The sequence below is a fragment of the Struthio camelus genome, chromosome 9 (genome assembly GCF_040807025.1).
Source record: "Struthio camelus isolate bStrCam1 chromosome 9, bStrCam1.hap1, whole genome shotgun sequence".
Lineage (NCBI taxonomy): Eukaryota > Metazoa > Chordata > Aves > Struthioniformes > Struthionidae > Struthio > Struthio camelus.
The window spans coordinates 30,877,307-30,896,192 of NC_090950.1; the positions used below are offsets into that span (position 1 = coordinate 30,877,307).

General features: G+C 38.6%; 1 protein-coding gene across 1 annotated transcript; it reads left to right on the top strand.

Annotated features, from left to right (window-relative positions):
• The first annotated feature begins 2 nt into the window (after positions 1 to 2).
• On the top strand, positions 3 to 13,088 carry NMD3 (NMD3 ribosome export adaptor). The gene is made up of 15 exons (XM_068953712.1): positions 3 to 272; positions 648 to 782; positions 1,471 to 1,567; positions 3,577 to 3,657; positions 4,048 to 4,176; positions 4,742 to 4,832; positions 5,009 to 5,087; positions 5,400 to 5,496; positions 5,791 to 5,908; positions 6,602 to 6,747; positions 7,425 to 7,537; positions 8,535 to 8,607; positions 9,232 to 9,338; positions 10,266 to 10,336; positions 10,754 to 13,088. Exons 1-15 carry the CDS (start codon positions 229 to 231, stop codon positions 10,885 to 10,887), a joined length of 1,515 nt encoding a protein of 504 aa, XP_068809813.1. The 5' UTR covers positions 3 to 228; the 3' UTR covers positions 10,888 to 13,088.
• The last annotated feature ends 5,798 nt before the right edge of the window (positions 13,089 to 18,886 follow it).

The window sequence follows — 18,886 nt, forward strand, 5'->3', positions numbered from 1 at the left end:
CCGCCGCGGGGCGCCCGCGCGCCAACGGCTCTAACGGCCGCCAGGCCGCCGCCGCCAGGCGCCCGCGCCCGCCGCTCCAACTGCCCATGTCGGGCTCCTCCCTCAGGGGCGGGGGTGGTGCCGCCATCACGGCCTCTCGCGGGATCGCCGCCCTCCGTCCTTTTCTCTCACACCCGGAAGCCGCGGCCAGCATCGCCGCGCCGTTGCCGCTCACCCTGAGGCACCGCTATGGAGTACCTGACGGAGCCGGTGGCCCCCAGCCAGGGCAACATGTGAGTGGTGGCGGTGGCGGCGGGGAGGGTAGGACAGGACAGGAGCTGCGCTGCACGGCTTCGGGCGCCGGCGGAGGGAGGGAGAGGGAGAGGGAGAGGGAGAGGTGCCCCGGCCGCGGCTGCTGGCGGAGCCGCGTGGCTGCGGCACGCTTCTCCCGGGGCCTGCTCCAGACGCTGTACAACGTAAAAGTAACTGTAGTTAAAAACCCTCTATGTCCCTTCGGCTAACAGTGGCCTTTCTTCTGGCTGTCTTCTCTGAGACGGTTTTATTTTGTTTTTGTGGGGGTTCCGGATTTTATTTTTATAGTTCTGCTCTTATGTTTTTATTTTATTTTTGTTTTATCTTTTAACTGGCTCTTGCCTCATGTGTTCAAGCCTCTGCTGCCAGTGTGGCGTGCCTATCCCGCCGAACCCAGCTAACATGTGCGTGGCATGCCTGCGCTGCCAGGTGGACATCACGGAGGGCATCCCCAAGCAGGTCACCGTGCACTTCTGCAAGCAGTGCGAGAGGTAGGCACCCAGGTGCTGTCCGTCCCCTAGTAGGATGGGGGGGGGGTCGCAGTGACCCCACCCGCTCCGAGGGGAGAAATGACCATCTTGGCAAACAGTGGCACCTTGGTTTGGTCACTGTAACTTGAGTGCGGGACGTGCCTCTTAAGGTCACCAGACTCTCCCCACTGTATGTGTTTTCCTTAAAACTTTTACAACTCAGAGATGATCTTGTAGTCTATTGCAATGATTTGGAGATGCTGTTATAGCAGTAGATTTAGATTGGTTACGCAGAACACGTTCATGGACCCCTTCAATACATTGTTTAAGGTTTCAGTTAGCTTACTAGTCTGCAGATAGCTATTTGGACAGTTGTAGCATAGTGTGGGCTTGTTGGGTTTTTCACTGTTCCAGGGCTTTCGTATATTTCTTTTCTTGTGAAAGTAGGAAGGTGTTGGTATGATGCCTTAAAAAATTGAAATAATGAGTTTATGGTCTTGGAAAGAAAAAAGTGAGCATATTGATAAGAATGGCAGTAAAAGTTCTGAGTGCTTTTGGAATACGTGAACCTTAACGCTTTAGGGAGGGAGAAGTTTTAGCTACGTAGCTGATATTAAAGCTAGAAGTTTGGGAAATAAGTGCACATCTTTCGAATGATTTCATTTGTTGAAGCCGCTTCATGTTTTCTAAAATATTTTCTTTATCGTAGGTATCTTCAGCCTCCAGGAACTTGGATCCAGTGTACCTTAGAATCAAGAGAGCTTCTTGCTTTGTGTCTCAAAAAAATCAAAGCATCGCTTAGCAGGGTTAGTAACTGAATTTTATTAGTATTTCATAAAGCTTCTATCAGTATTGCATAGAGTGAAATCTGACTGACTTGTACAGGGTTCAATCCGTTTGGAGTAGCCATTTATTTTTATAGAGAGCTTATCAACTGATTTATGTCGAGCATAGAGAATGGCCAGCTGATCTCATGTAGGTCAGTACAAGGATTTTGGAGGACTTCAGTAAGGATAGGCGGTAGCAGAGAACCTCCAAACAAATTGAGGCTACTGCAGTCCAATTCTGTGACTTTAAGACACGCAGTAAGCTACATAATTGTTATCCTCTATATGGGAGTTGAGTGTAATCAACTGAAGGAAGCTCAGGTGTTTTTAATGCAATTTAATTTTGCAGTTTTCTTTTTCCAAATTTTCAAAATTGTTTATCTGATAGTTGTTCACATTGCTACGTTACAAAAAGGATTTGCAGAGGTCTGTATACTGACTAAATTGTTACATGTTGGGTTAGATAAAGTATCTCTTAGGTTAAGACTATTACTAGAGGAGAAAATCTGAACTAGTGTACTGGGCAGAGAAGACTGTTTTGTTATTGCACTCATCAAAATTTGAATTGGTTTGCCTTATTGAGCTTCTCTGTGTTAAGCCAGTACTTATGTATATATATCTTTAGCTGCAATAAATTTGCATATTCTTAGTTTTGCAGATTAAATTGACTTTTAAGTCCGGAAGAAAACATTTTGTTATCCAGGTTGATCATTACATTGCATCAAGAGATACTGTTGGACAGTGTATTCAGTTATTCTGGCGTAACAGTCTTTGAGGTTGCATCTCCATTACAGTGTTAGTATGGATCAAGAGTGTACTTTTGGGACAAATCTAATTGTTCTGATTATTGCGCTTTGGTTCTCGTTACAAAGAAGTCTTAAAGAGCATGAACCGAGTTTCTTTTGGATGAAAATAAAGTGGGAGGTGTGTTCCAGGAGCACATCTAATGCACTCCAGCCACCAGCAGGCATTCAGTTTGTGATCAGGCTAGCCTGAAGTTATTAACAAAACAAAGCAAAAAAAAAAAAAAACCCAAAACCAAAAAATCCTGACATGAATAAAGAAAGGATTTCGAGTCTTCTGCACCAGCTTTTTCTACATATCTGCCACTGTTAGTCTATGGTGTTTGCTAATGTAGGTGTAGCCTGAGAGACTAAAGTATTCTTGGATTGCAGACATGAGAACTAACTGCATGTTCTAAGCATCTTCACAGTAAAATGCACAAAATAGTTTTCGTATTGCTAAATTATTTTTTATGATAGTAATTTTTGGTACATACTTGTTTCCTGTACGCTTATCAGAAGTCCGTTGCGACTTATATGATTTGCTGTATCCCCTTTCTTCCCCTCCCTTTTTTTAATCTTATTTTTGCTTTAGAAGTGTTTGACTGCAGCTACTGAATTGCACTGCAGTATGTTGTTAGATATATTCCTAAATTCTGTACGTTTTTCGTGTTAAACTTTGCTTGAAAATTAATCCATCCCAAACAGTGTTTTCCTCCCGTAGGAAGAGTCTTCTGTTAAACTAAATGGATGTTTTTATGCGCTCAATATTGATGTGTGTTAACTGATATCGATCCCCTGTGTCATCCTTCAGGTTGCTAACCAAAAGCAAACTAACTCAAGGGTTATTTAATCAACTAGAAAGTAGACTAATGGTTAATTCTGTTGTTGTTATTAACGTCATTACTATTCAATGTGATATTGCTTATTTGAAAAATTACTGTAAGAGTTGGGGGTGGAAGGAAGAGCAAGTGCTACTCTACAACTTGTCTGTGTTCAAATTAAGCCTGATTACTATTAACTGGGTTTGGTAGACTGCTAAATTTCTCTCTCTCTTTGTTTTTTGAGATTACTTACTTCCTCAGTTGAGGAAGGATGAAGTATACCATAAATTTATGTTTTCTGGTAGTTAGCTTTACATGTTTCTAACACGTACTCTAAAAAACTATTGGCAGTGGCTGAGTTCTTCTTCGTTTCCACTGACAGGTCCGGCTGATCGACGCAGGCTTTATTTGGACTGAACCACATTCTAAGAGACTTAAATTAAAACTAACTGTACAGAAAGAGGTAATTGGATTATAGTATTCTGCATTTTGCTTTTAAAAAGCCTGTAGGGCAAATATAGTATCAGGGTGTTTTTTTTTTTTTTTTTTTTTTTTTTTTTTTAAGATAGATGGTTCTTGAAAGAATACGGACTTCATTGTGCCCAAATTTTGCCATTAGAGTGCTGTTCATCACAGTTTGAAGAAGGTTATCTGTTGTCCCAGTAAAACTGAGAAAATACTGCTGACGTTTGTGACATAAATATGGCTCTCTTTCATGTAATTCTACTAGCTGTATTAAAGTTAGTAACGATACAGAAGTTACTTCGGAATGCAGTTGTAAACTATGAAATGTTCCTGTCTTGACATTACTAGAAAAAGAGAGAGGAAACTTTTTAAACTTTTATTTTTGCAGGTGATAAATGGAGCAGTTCTTCAGCAAGTATTTGTGGTGGAATATATGGTTCAGTCTCAAATGTGTGAAGACTGTCATAGAGTTGAAGCTAAGGATTTCTGGAAAGCTGTAGTTCAAGTCAGGCAAAAGGTAGAGGCAAATTAATTTTCATTTGTTGACGGTAGCGTAATGAGTGAAACAGATCTTTGGATTTTTTTCTAATTTTGTCAGAAGATGTACTTATGATTGCAGACTGCCACAGGAATGAATTACATGTTTACAATTTTTCCTTACTGGTATTAGTTTAGAAAAGCGTGGGTTTTTTTTTTTTTTTTCCCCCCTGTTGCCTAGTATTATTAGCATATTCTTTTGAAATGACGGGTGGGAGAAAAATCTTGTGCACGTTACTAAATAGTCTTCTGGATGTTAAGGCAGTTTAGAACCAGTAAGACAGGTTGTTTATAAACGTTTAAATCTCCTTTAAGGAAATGAATAGCTTTAGCAAGCAGATATATAAAAATAAGAAATAGAAGCTTCACGTAGGTTGGGGTATAGTCTGTATGTCTGTGAAATCTTTTTGGTTACCTGGAAATAACTGGGGACTGTTCCTTTTCTGGATGTTCTCTTCATATAATTGTTTATTCTCGAGATGTACTGCATTTGTACTAGGTGATTCATAAATAACTTTGATAAATTTGTCTTGCTTTGGTTTTAGACTCTGCACAAAAAGACTTTCTACTATTTGGAGCAGCTGATTTTAAAACACAGACTTCATCAAAATACACTTCGCATCAAAGAAATCCATGGTAAGTGAGTTGGCTTATTAATCCTTAAGTAGAACAATGAACTACCCTATTTCATATTGGAAGAATGCATCAATAGCTATGTACAGACATGTAGCAAATTGTTCTTTTCAAATGCCCTACATAGCATAAATATAGTACTTCAAATAGGTATCTTCATCAAGCCTTTTTTCTTTAAGATGGTCTGGATTTTTATTATTCTTCAAAGCAACATGCCCAGAAAATGGTAGACTTTCTTCAGTGCACAGTTCCAGCAAGGTATGTCATTTAAATTTATTGCCTTAAATACGCAAAATACTTTTGGGAAATGTTTTTTATCCTTCATTTTTAAAGAATTTTGTAGGTGGAAACTGCAGGTGTCCTCTTGTTAAAACAAACAAAAACCCTTCCTACGAAAATCCTGTATTTTCCACGTAGCCGCTGTGAAAGTAATCCTGATGCATTTTCCTATTTCCTTATGTATTTGTAATATGTTACTATATGCTTTTGTTGCTGTATTTTTGTAATGATTATCTTCTGTTTCAAATAATGTCTTTCTTACTGCTTAAAGGCTGTACTTATGTTTTACAGATCAAAATCTTCTCAACGTTTGATCTCTCATGATATTCATAGTAATGTCTACAACTACAAAAGCACTTTCTCTGTGGAAATTGTTCCAATATGCAAGGTAGCTTCTCTCTATTTCATCTCTCGGTATGCAGTGGCTAGAGTTTGTTTTTGGTAATGGTGTTTATGTTGAGACTGTTCCTTGTCTTTAAAAAGTTTTTGAACTATGGAGACCTGATTTAGTGTATAATTAGGGAGGAGAAGTGGTGTGTTTATGTCCCCAAGCAGGGACAGTGCAGATATCGGTTATGTTAATGAGGTTATTGGGGGATAGTGGATGGAGTTTAAAAATCGGTAAAGACTTGATTGAAAATTAGGGAAACGTGAGTGTAAAGCGTTTTCTGTTTGTATGCAGGACAATGTTGTTTGTCTGTCTCCAAAACTGGCGCAGAGTCTTGGAAACATGAGCCAGATCTGTGTGTGCATTAGAGTAACAAGTACCATCCACCTCATTGATCCTAGCACTCTGCAGAGTAAGTTACGAATTCTTTACTGCCCTCTAGCTGCATGTGATTTTCTGCTGGTACAGTTTTTTTACTCTTTGTTTTCGTGACAATTTTTTTTTCCTTTTCTTTTTTTTTGAGACCTTAGTGTTGACAATGTATCTGTACACTCACAGGCATAGACATTTAATAGCCAGCTCAGACGTGGGTCTTAAATTTCCTTTCTTTAGTATCCTAGGCAAAATGTGCACGGTCAGTATTAAGCTCACAGATTCTCTATTTCACTGTTGTTGCTCTGCTAAGCACTTAAATTTTCAAGAATATTTCCCTAAAATTAGATGGCATCTATTTCCTTCTCTTGAGTTGTGATTCTAGCCATTTGGGTAACAAAAGAACTATGCTTTGATAGGCATGCGGGTGAGCCATACCAGCAAAATGCTTCTAATAAGGCTACATCCAGAAGAACTTTTTTTTTTTTTTTTTGGAATGAATACAAGATATTTGTGCTTCAGACACATGATAGGTGATCCGGCTGTGTATAGGCAGATCATGAACAGCTATTGAAGCAAGGCTTTACGATATAGATCTTGCCGTAGATGCTTATGTTATGATACCAAACTTGAACAGAATCTATTTGGCAGTTGCCTTAATTTTGGCCAATACTATTTTTTTTCCTTAATTTCTCTGAAAGTCATTCTCATCCTTATAATTGTGCTTTTTCAGTTGCTGAAATTGATGGAAATACTTACTGGCGCCACCCTTTCAATAGCTTGTTCCAACCGAAACAACTAGAGGAGTTTATTGTTATGGATATCAACAGAGTTCAAGAGAAGAGAAAAGGTGCAGGTGCAGGGGCAAGATCAAACAAAGTAAGAGTTGTATTTGATTTAATGTTTTTAGTGTTCCTCTTTCCCCCCTCCCCCCTTTGGTCAGAAATTCTGTTTTGACTCATTCTATATTACCAAATCACATATATGTTTTTCTTATCTGTAATTTTCTATCTCTAGCAAAAAAGCTCTTCCCCAAGCATTTTCATTTGGAAATTGCATATGCATTCTATGAGTTCCACTCTCAGAAATTTTTGTCCATTGTAGAGTTTAAACTCTACTCGTTACAAAATTAATACAAAATAATAATTAACAATGACAGTAACTCTTAAATTATTAAATTGTTTCCATTGACTTATAGAAGCATTTCTTTTAAATTAGAATTAAAGAATCATTACCAAGCTTTTTTTTTTTTTTTTTTTTTTTAATCTAAGTCAAAAGCTGTATGTGGTAAAAAGTTACGATGTAAAAACAATACCTGTCTATTTATAGAAACAGCTTTATTGGAATTCTTGTGAAAAGTGGTTGCCATGACCATTTCCTTATTTTGGTAAAGGCCAAGCATTAGAGATGAGAAATGGGAAATAATAAGCAGTACGTTGGCTACTTGATGCGGAACTAAAGTTTAATTACAGATGTAATTTAAAACAGTAATATAGCAGTATGAGTGTTTTAAGCTGCATTTGATTACAGAAGTATTTTGTTTTTCATTCCTCAAGCACGCGCTGGCAGAAGCCTGGGTACAGAAAACTTCGGAGTTGAATACGGATCATCAGTATTTCTGCTGTACTCACTTAGGACACATTTTAAATCCTGGAGACCTTGTCCTGGGGTCTGTTCTTCCTTTTCTTCCTTTTTTTTGATTTTTTTGTTTTTGGCTTTGGGTTAAATGAGAGATCCTGCTGTAGGAGTTAGCATTTGAATCTTGCAGCAGGTGTTTTAGTGATGGCTCCACTGAATTTACATGGTAAGCGTGAAAGATTTTTATATCCTGTCGTGGAGAAGAAGCTTTGAATGGTTTAAGAGAGGAAAGCTGGCGTTTTCTCTCATCCAGAAAAAAAGGAAGTAAATGCTGACAACTGGTGACTTAACTATACTACTTCTGTTTGTTAGGGAGCTGGAATGCTTATTTCCATTTAGTGTGAGCATCAAAGAGCTGACCTGGATTTTCTCCATTATCAAGAAGGTTGTCAGCTGTTCTTATTTCTAAATGGAAAATTGGCAAAAGGAATAGAATCTTTTTGTCTTGGCCAGGAAGAGATGGTCCTAATACAAGAATTTTTAATAGCAGAAGTCATCTTGGGAAAAGGGTCGTTAGTAATAAGATAGCTAAAGCATTATCTCTAAAATGCAGGTTTGAATAACAGGTTAGACACAAATGGATTGGAGGCACTTTAAAAATATCAGTCAAGATGAGAGTGAGTTAAAGCACGTGGCCTTGTTGCTTGATAGTATCATAAACACTGACAAATATGAAATGTTCCTAAGGTAGATTAGACTTTGGTACCGGTGGGCTTAAACGTGGATGTTGCTGGAGCTATTGTGAGCCCAACAAAACCTCAGTAGATACTCTTACGTGGGGTTAAGAGGCTGGTATATGGGATAACCTACTAAAAAGAATTTGAGAACAACTGCTTCTACAAGTTATTCATAGTTTTGACGGCTACTGTGGATTTTTGATTTGCTCTGTAACTCATTTGGAAATGTTCATCTTTCGTAGGAGCTATAATTTATGGTATGCTGCTCTTTAGCATAAGCATTCAATACATTGAGTTCAGTTCTGTACGCTTGCATATAAGGGTAGGATAATGTACCTGTTTTCATTTTAGATTTGACTTGGCCAATTGTAACTTAAATGATGAGTTTGCAAATAAGATGAACCCACAGCATATTCCTGATGTGGTAAGATCATTCTCTTTGTCTGTGCAGAATTTTCCTACGTTACACAGGGGTATTCAGGAATATAATGATTTTATAATGAAAAAGTTCCCTTATAATTTAGCAGTTCCCTAGTGCCAAAGGAAAGGGACGTTAATGTTGAAATTTGACTAGAATACTAATTCTGAGAATTATTTTTTCACTACCTAGGTTTTTTATGGTTAAAATAATAATTAAAGTAAATAATAGATTTACTTAAACTTGTCTTATTTTTTCATTTAATTTACCATGTCCTGTGTGATGAAAACTGTGTATTACATCTCCAGCATGCATATGCCTCCCCAGGACATAACCCAAAGTGTTTGGAAAGTTTTAGATTAATGAATGCTATATAAATTGTATGTAAAAAAATTCTTAGTGCCAGACCGGCCATCCTGGAGTACTCAGGGCAAAAGTACAGATCTCTCATGCTGCTGTCTTGTGTTTAGTAGTAAAATTATTGACTCTACCATTTGTTCAACTGATTTTACAGGTTTCCAAATCTAGACTTGGTTATTGTTTTGGATTTTGAGAGTGTTTTGTCTGTTTTGTTTAAGGTGTATGTGTAAATATTTTGTGTGTGTTTTTTTTTTTTTTTAAACACTGTAGGTATTAATAAAGAAGAGCTATGACCGTACCAAACGCCAGCGTCGCAGAAACTGGAAGCTGAAAGAGCTGGAAAGGGACAGAGAAGGCATGGATACAGACGATGAAAGGTTCAGTATCTATGAAGCAGTTTTTCAGTCCCTTCTACTAATATACTGTGCCAAGTCTAGAAATAGCATTTCTCAGCATCTGCTGAGGACAAACACAGTGTAATACCTAAGGTGATTTACTTGACTGTTCACGGCATGCAAGGAAGTGCTGCTGGTTCTGTGCGAGAGAGACTGCATGATGCTGGCTCTCATAGGTTGATTTCGGCGTTCTCTGAAGAGCAGCATCTTTCTGCATGTTTTTTTCCCCCCTCGTGCAGGAAGCGCTTTAAGTGTATGCACCTTATTTGTGCTTCTAAAGTATCTTGTCTTGACTGCTAAGTTTTCAGGGAAGATGGATGTTGAAGACAGTACTTGAAGGAAGAAGAAAAAAAAAAAACACCTAAATCCTGACCCTTAAAGATAACCCTGCAGTCCTTTCCAGTTTATTGTTGGCAAATATGAAAACTATCTTTAAGATACTTTTCAAGAAAAGCCCAAGCCATAAAACAAATGAGTAGTATCAGAAGCTTTGTGTCAGTTGTTTACAATTGGCATTAAGTTGGCTAAAGGGACACTTTTGTGAAAACATAGAATTTCCATGGATACTACATTCAAGGACAAAGCTGATACAGCAACAGCTGATTAATTCTAAATAATACTCAGCTGAATAGAAAAACTGAGGCAATTAGAATTAAATGAGCACATGTGATTTAAACAAAAATTCTTTAGAAGCTAGTAGGTGCTGATAATTAAAGATAAGCTGAAAGAATGAGCTGGAAAGTGTAGCAATGCAATTCGAATGCGTGCCTAAAGGACTGCACTCTGCAGCCCTTTCTTGGGGCTTTGTGTTCTTTGATTTTTATGGACATTGAGGTTCTCTAATTATGCTCTAAATAAATTTACAGAAATCCAAAAAAAGTGATTAAATGCATTAAGCTTCTTTTACAGACAATACCAGGACTTCCTTGAAGATCTCGAAGAAGATGAAGCCATAAGGAAGAATATCAACATTTACAGAAGTAAGGCCTTTTTAATTATTTAATTGTATATCACTAGATCATGACTATTTGAGTGAAAATATTTTTACGGAAGTTCTGTATTTGGATTCTTCCAATTGCTAATGCTTAGGGAAAGGCTGTAACTTAAAAGTATGAGGTATTCTGTTTCACATACACTAAGTGGATGTGGTTTGGTTGTTTTATGTGTGTGTGTGTTCGCATTTAAAATGCGAGATAGGAGCCTATTTGCAACCTCTCTTCTTCCTCCCCCGCAACCTCAACAACAACAGACAAACAGCCCTGCTAGGTGAAGGTTTTCATAAGTGATTCAGTATCCTACAAACAAGCTTTATTCTTTGGAGTGGGGTTTGAGGAGGGAGTTGTTTGGGGTTTTTGCTGGGGTTTTTTTTGCTCAGCTTTTTTGTTTTTGTTTATTAGATTCAGATGTTCCAGTGGAGAGTGACACAGATGACGATGGTCCTCCACGAATCAGTCTGGCTGAAATGCTAGAGGATCTCCATATTTCCCAGGATGCCACTGGTGGGGAGGGAGCAAGTATGATGACTGAATAAGAACAGTGCGTTAATATATGCAATAAATATCCACCTGGGGAGGAAAAAAAATACCCCAAATTCCCGATACATACCTACATGTGACAAGCTGTAATTGTTAGACACTGAACTAGGAAAGTAATGTGATAGAGATCACTGTACCCCTAAATCTTGTTACTGAATGATTATATTCCAGAGGATCAGCAAGTAAAGTTAAATCTCTGGTGGAGGCATTGCAGTGTAAGTTCCGCAAGTTCCTCACACGTCCCTGAACGCTTTCTCCCCTTAACTTGTGCAGCATAAAGACCAGCTGACTAACTGCTGGGCTGTCACTAAGAGTAATGACTGTCTTGTACTTGAGACACCTGATAAGGATGGATGTCCAGAGGGATAGATCTTATTCTAGTTTGCTAGACTTGTAGGTAGAGTATCTTACCTACTCTTTATTACTTTCATTTCTTCATCTACAAGACAAATTTTCCTGTCTTAATCTTTTTAGCACAGTGGTTTGAAGTTTTACATGAAGGTGCTAGATTACTCTCCATTATAATAATTTGGGGAAGGTCAAGCATGCGTGTCCTGTTCCTGTGGTAAGGCAACTCCAAATGTACATGTTGTGTACACAAAAAAACTTCCCTGTAAGTTGATGAAAGGTGCAGCCCCATGAATCAGAAAGATTGGAAACTTCTCTTCACTGTAATGAATATTGTGTTGTGCATAATCTCTAATACAACAGAGGACTACAAACTATAAAGATATTTTTATTGTCCATCACTTAGTCAACTGTTAAAGTAAATTGCTCTCTATTATAAACGCAAAGAGGACATAATTCGTTTAGTAGGACATTAAATATTGATATCAATCAGTTTTTAATTTGCTTTACTGTACAAAAGTAGTGCAACAGAAATATTACGAAATGTTTATGTGAATATGCATTTCATTTGACTGAACAGAAATAAGGAAATATACCATGCAGGAAGAGTAATTTTGCCACTTCATTTTCAACTCTTCAGAAAACATGTTTCAAAATAACTAGCATATATGAAAGAGGGAAGTACTCCTAATGTAAAATTGTGGAAAATTAGTACTAGATGTGTAGGATTCAGTTAAAGAGGTATTAGTGATTCCTCAATGTAAGCTCTATGTAATTGGTAAAATGAGAACACTTAACAGTTTATCTGTCACTACTTGTATGTTTGTAAAATTAATTTTTTGAGAAATATGTAGGGCTGAAAATTCACTGCACTGATCTATGCAGTATCCGCTGATGAGGTGTCAGGAGCACCTTTCTGAATTTGACAGTACTAAATAGGTTTTTAAGGTCTCAAAGAAAATTAAGGAACAATCAAGACCTTTGCAGTGGGATAGATGTTGTTAAGTGAGAGAGATTTTTGCCTTATTCTTTAGTTTAAATGTCAAATGTTGATTAAACATTTCTGAACAGGTGTGACTTTACTGGATTCCAGCCTTATTCATATCCTCAGTGTTTGAGCCCAGACAGTATCCGTGAGAGGCAAAGGTATTTTTGATTATAAACGGTGGAGTTAGGTTCCGGGTGGTATTTCTCTCTCTCTGTTTTTGTTCTGACTATCTTGTAATCATCCGTTTGTAAAGGGAAAAAAATGAAAATTTGGAAAGCAATTTTGATGTAGCCAAGCTATAAGCTTTTTCTTGGCACTGTTAGCAGCTCAGCCATCCCTTAGAAGTGCCATTTTTTCACTGAATATTTGTGTTGTGCTAAGCTCTTCTGCTTCCTCTCTCAAACTTTGTCATATATTTTTACTATGTAGAAAAGCAGTAAAGGAAAAAATCTATAAAGCTGCTGAGGTACAATTTATCTCATACCAGTAATGTAGTTCAGTATAGAAAATGCATAAAACAATGTTCCAAAAAAAAACCAGTCATGAGAATGCAGCTGCATAGCTAACCTGAATTATCACTACAATAAATTTTATTATACTGTAGTGGCAGTAGGGTTGAGGAGATGTAGATAAAACTCTGTTCTAGTGCCTCCCTTGGACCAAATCTGTGGAAGTCTTTGAAGAGCTTTAATTTGTAACCTGTAGCCAATTCATAATGTGTCTGGGTTGGATGTGTTTTGAGCTGCGTTTTTTCTGGCAGAGATGAAAGTGATCAGTCCTTTATCTTGTTTAGTAATAAACAAGCTTCCTCTTGTTGGGAGACGAGGGGGGAGATGGAATAAAAGCTTTTTTTAAACTGTGCTACTTTGATCAACCCTTTTCCTTCCTTTCTGGTGTTTTCCTTCATAGCGTGTCTCAGTAAGTTCAGATGAATTGCTGTCCTGCCATTCTGTGTTTATTCTGTCTCTTTTTCCTTCCCCCCGACCCTACCTCCCCTGCCATGGTCCATTACCAGTCTGTATTAGTTTCCAAGTGTCTTTCAGCAAGGGAAAAAAATCTCATACTTGTCTGGAAAAAATCTCATACTGAAGACGCTAGATAAACAAGTCATAAATCCAAGCCTACTGCTTAGCTTTCTGTGCATTTGTTTGCTAGCTGGTAGCACATAGTAACAGCTCTTGGATGAGCGGGTAAGCTGTGCATACTTGAAACCAAACAAAGTTCTAATTTTAGGTCCTCAAGTTTACAGTGTCCCTTTAACATTTAAACAGTTGGGAGCCAAAAGAGGCTTAGGTGGTATATCAGCAAATGAAACGTTTGCCAGTTCTTCTCAGTGACACTGGGTAAGTAACTTGACAACAGGAACTTAATTCGCAACAGATAAAAAAGGTGCCACTTTACCCTGCATCTCTTTCGAAAATCTCTAATTGTAAGTTAAGAGTCACAACATAAGGAGAAAGCACCTTTTTGTACTATACAGAAATTGCTTTAGGATTCAGGAGACATAACTACTTAGTGGGTTGTGGTTTTTTTTTTTTTTTTTCACTTAGATTTTGAATCAAAGTGCTGGAGCAAAACATCTCGCCGGTCTGCTGGGGGGGGAGGGAGTTTGATTCTGAGACATGAATATGTGCATATGTGTGTACAGGACTTAGCACAGAGTATGTGTGATAGCAGATACCATGCAATAGTAGTATGTGTAATAATACAGATAGAAAAGGGCCGTCTGAAGTAGTGGTAAGACGGTTAAGGTTGAAGCGTACTTGTCATATGTAATAACCTGTTGGACTAAACAGAAAGAGTACTTTCTAAGTATTTAAAAAAAAAAAAAATCAGTGCAGCCAGCTGAGGGATTCATTTTCAGCAGAGAAGAGCTGTTGTCCTTCAAAACATCTCATGCTTTGTTCTTTCAGAAGCAAAGCTTTTGCAATGGGAAATCAAATGGGGCTTCTTCAAATAGGGCTTGAGGACCCTGCTTGAGCCGGGGGGTTGGACTAGATGATCTCCAGAGGTCCCTTCCAACCTAAACCGTTCTGTGATTTTGTGGTTCTTACAGACTTTCAGCCCTGTCACTAATTTTCCTGCTTAGGAACGGTGGGAAGAAGCAGCTATTTAAGCTAAGGGAGTTTTTGTATGACACACTTTGTTTTCTTTCTCCCCGGGAATTTCTTGGTTGGTGGGAGGCAGGCTGGGGGCAGCAATGGCTCTGCCAGGTGCAGAAGGGAGCACAGTGGGTCAGAGCTTGGACCTCGCAAATGGGAGCTGCATAATATGGAGCCAGTGAGGATAGCAGAGAGTCTTAGGAGGCACTCACTGCCTGCAAGGCAGTCCGGTTGCTGATAATGTGAGGTGGGCAAGGATTGCTATACATGCTTATTTTCCTTTTCAGTAACTGAGATATGTTCAAAATAGAATGCAAAGTGCTGGGTATCTTTTAAGTATTTTTCTATGTATGGTCAAATACATTTTGTTTTAAAGCTGCAACATGTAGCCGGAGAGAGGGACCAGTGGTCTCATTTTAGTCAGGAGTCACCTGCAGTGGCAGGTGGAAATTTTTTCACACTCTTCTGCAGAAGTGGGCATAGAAAAACTTTTGAGATGTTCCTGTGATGAATGTTACTGTCCACCTGATGTCACTATTCCCTCATGTTAATGGCCTCAAAAGCAGTCTGTTCAGCTGTTAGAAAGAAAAGCTAGCTTTGAACTCTGAGAAACTTTGTCCAGTTCTTGTTTTTGCTGATGTAGTTGCTACATATTTTTATTTAAGTTTAAAGTCAATAACAGCAAACCTTAGGGAAGGTAAGACAAAAAAGCTGCTCTGATCTGCCAAAGGACTTATTCCTGGCAATCTATTCCTTCTGCCCCCAGATTCCCTCAACTTACGCTCTGCCAAGGCAACCTATTTTAGCTGTGTGCGCCTAGAACAACAGTTAAATATAGGGGCGAGGCTCCTGTGTTGGGTTTCAAAGTTTTTTTGGTGGTGGTGTTATGTTCATTCCAGAGCATAATCATGTATCAAAGAATATTATTGCCTTCAGAATTTATCTGACTTAGATTTTCTATATTTAACCTTCAGCATAATCATTGGCTAGGAACTTGGTTAAGACTCTTAAAAACAGGCGATCAAGTTTAACATTTGCCAGGATCTCGGTTTCAAGCATAATTATCAAAAAATAAAAGTGCCTTTATGTAATTTGAATATTCAGCTTTATAAAATTAAACAATTATATATGACATGCATCTGCAGGTAATGTGATTTCTCACATTAGTTAAGAAAATGCTTCAGATGTGCCAAGGACTGTAAGGACATTGGGAGACTGACTTAAAAATCTGTGTTCAGTGATGAGCTTTAAATGATGGATGGAAACTATTTAATCTATAAATTATTTGGGCAGGTTGTTTTGTGCACTACTTAGCATCATGCAACTCAGTGCGGATGGGCTGTAACAAAATGATTATCACCTTTGGTATTAATGTAGATCTTTGTAAATTCATACCTTTTTGTTGGTTTGATCAGAAATATAAGGGGCTGCAATTTTTAATTGTGCCTGTGCTGAAATGAATTTATGCTAATGTATGAAAGCTTGACATACGTAAACTGGTGTGAATGCAGCAGCAGAGGAAGCGCTCAGTCATTTGAAGCTCTAAGTTTGTTTTAGATTTTTGCATTAGAGATGTATGATCATATTAAAAATAATCCAGAATTAAAGTTACCGGAGGGAGATCATGGAGCATGTCTTAAATTTAAATGACAAAGTGCAGGAATATGCCAAGCCACATTACCTGGCTTTTTCAATGAACTCTACAGGGATCCTGGACAGTATAGCTACCTCAGTCCTTTAGGGGCCCTGAATCGCCCAAGGAGCGTAAGCATTGCATCGCTTCGTATTCCACTGGATAGACTTCTAGGTTCCCTGATGCCCTTTGGAAGCCTCAGTTCGGAGTTAGGCATGCAGGTTCCCAACACGCAAATACAAGGCATTAGTCCCAAAGCACAAGATTTGCAGAAGCTGGCACACTGACAGAGGAGATGCCTGAGCCTGCCTGGTGGAAATGCTTGTATGAACGCCAATGAGAGCAAGAATTTTTGGGCAACTCTTCTGGCTGGCTTACTGAAGTGGCTATGCGTTTTAGGTGCCCATTTCCATCCTCAGCATGCTAAACTCTGTGGTCTAGTAGGTGGCTGATATTGCCTGATGCAGATCCAGCAAAAGGACGTTTATGCTCCAAGTAGGATTTAAAAGGACTTCTCTTTGGTCCAAATCCTGAAAATGAAGAGACAGCTGCAGTTTAACCTTGGCAGCATCTGAACCCCATATATAGCTCATTCGTTTACCTCTGTTTCCGAAGTGTCTAAAATTGCTCTTTCCTAAGGCATCTTATCTTCAGCCTGGTACAGTCCCTTGGAGGGGTTCCTATTTCTGTAGCTTTCTCACTCTATAGTGAGGTTAACTTGAGCTAAAATGCTTTAGAAAAGTTAGGATATTCATGGCTACCTCAGGTTTTCTGTAAGTTTAATTTGACTTTTTTATATCGGTTTATTACTGACTACGGTATTTTTGGAATGACTTTTTCTTTGAGTTGCTATAATCTTTTTTTTTTTTTAATTTTGGCTATATTTCATGTTTGGGAATTGTGCCCAGCTTCCTGTTTAACAACCACAAGTATTACAAAAATTTTGCATAACTTAAAAACAAAAATTCTCCATGTTAATTTTCATAAATCTAAGTTCTGTCTTATGAAGTAAGTCTCTATTAAAGCTTTCATCTGTCTTCTTTAGCATTCTTTCCATGAGGTTATTAAATCATCTTCTAGCAGTATACACATAAGGTTTTTATAGCTGTTATTGATTGGTAGCATAAAGCAAGGAGTTTACAGCTTTGCATTATGTGCCAAAAACAATAGGTTCAGTAATATTGAGTGCAATTTAGATCATACCCACATCTCTTCATTCTATACTGCAAGATTACTTTTTAAAATAATATTAGAAAGCTACATTCAACTTGACTTTTGATTACTTAATCTCAAAAACAAATTTTCTTTGAAGTGTTACGTTGGCCTTTGAAATCCCTTCCTTATGCAGATAAATTAGCCATGCATACACAAATAATTGAAAGCAGCCTCAGATATCTTCAAATAACAGTCTTCTGATTAGAAAATGCTGTTACAGGATATGAATACTCTGGTTTCTGTGGCCCTTCATATAGGATCAACAGGAGTTGGGGAAATTTTGATTAAACGTTAGGAAAAATTTTTCCTAAGACAAAGAGGATGGCATGCTAGTAGAGACTGTATTGTTATCTGCGAAGAACAACATAGGTTTATTGACCCTCCCCAGTTACAACATGATACGTTTGTATGACCTGATTTTCCTCTGTCCTGTGATCTTTGATACTAATATGCACCTCTAAAGTCAGCGGGAACAGAATCGGACCATTTCAGAGTTAGTTTAAAAAAAAAAAAAAAGTGCCAAACTGGATTACTTGAATCTAAATCAGCTTTCTAAAAACAAAAGTGCTTCTCAGCACCGTATTTTAATTTCATGAGTGATATCCTGAATAGGATGACACTGACATCCTGCAGCATGCAGTAGGAAGCAACAAAAAAGTTTGATTTCCACCCCCCCCACCCCACCCCTCCCAAGGAAACTTGTGCCCCTCCAAACAGCAGCTGCAGGAAGAGCCAAGGCCTTCCAGCAGAGCTGTTGATGGTGCTTACGCTGCAGACTGATCGTTAGTACCTAAGTTGCTCCTTGGTCCCTCATATGCCCCATCCCACTCTCAAAGGTGCCTGTAGCTGCAAGGGATGGAGGAGGCCTTGCATGTGAGAGCACATAGGAGAGCACATAGGAACTCAAGTGGTTCATAGCATGTACCATGTGATCTGGTTGTGTTCGTGTTCACTGGCTGAGAGCAGTGCTGGCTGCCGAAGCACCTGCTTTCCTTCCCCTGCCTTCACAGGGGACGCTCTCTGAGCTGTGCCACAGCTGCTGGAGCCGCAGAGGTGGCCGGGGCTATTAGCTTACACCTTAAGGGTTTTAAGCCCCTAAGAGTAGTTGAATTCATAGTGTCTTCTGGAATTGTTTCCAACTTCAGAGATACTTTCTCTGTCCAAGTCATGTTAGCTGGTCAGACTTTCTCGTTTTTTTTAAATAACAATAGGATTTTTTTTTTTACCTATTGCTTTTCTAAAATAGCTTTGGCAGAGAACAGTGGTGTGAAACTTGTACCAGAAAGGTGAATAACAAACAGGAGAATACAAAGCAGTTAAATTGAAACTGTGTAGCAGTCCTTGTTAAGTCAGCATTACGATGTTATATTTTGCTGACACTGCAATTAAAATGTAGCATTCTTTTGGGGCAGAGAATTCCTACAATAGGCCTTTTCTTGTTTGTTTTCTCCCTTTCTAAAGGAGCATGTCTGTACCCCATTGTTTGATCTTTCTAATTGCAAGGGGCTAGCTGCATGGCTGGATGGAAGGGGCTAAGTCTCCTGTTGGACTTCTTAGCCCTGGGTCCCACTGGGATTCCTGGGAGGGATCAGGAAGATAGGAACAGGAGATGTGGAAGACGGCAAGATAAATGAAGAGCCACCTAAACTGCGTCTTGAAGTGCTACAAAGAGGGAGAGAACGAAAGCCTCAACCAAGGAAAGTATTAAC

Excerpts from the sequence above, each read along its gene's own strand:
- NMD3 (XM_068953712.1), top strand. The coding sequence starts at position 229 with ATGGAGTACCTGACGGAGCCGGTGGCCCCCAGCCAGGGCAACAT. Across the intron at positions 273-647 it reads GCCCCCAGCCAGGGCAACAT|CCTCTGCTGCCAGTGTGGCG; the intron begins GTGAGTGGTGGC and ends CATGTGTTCAAG. Across the intron at positions 7,538-8,534 it reads CCTGGAGACCTTGTCCTGGG|ATTTGACTTGGCCAATTGTA; the intron begins GTCTGTTCTTCC and ends TTTTCATTTTAG.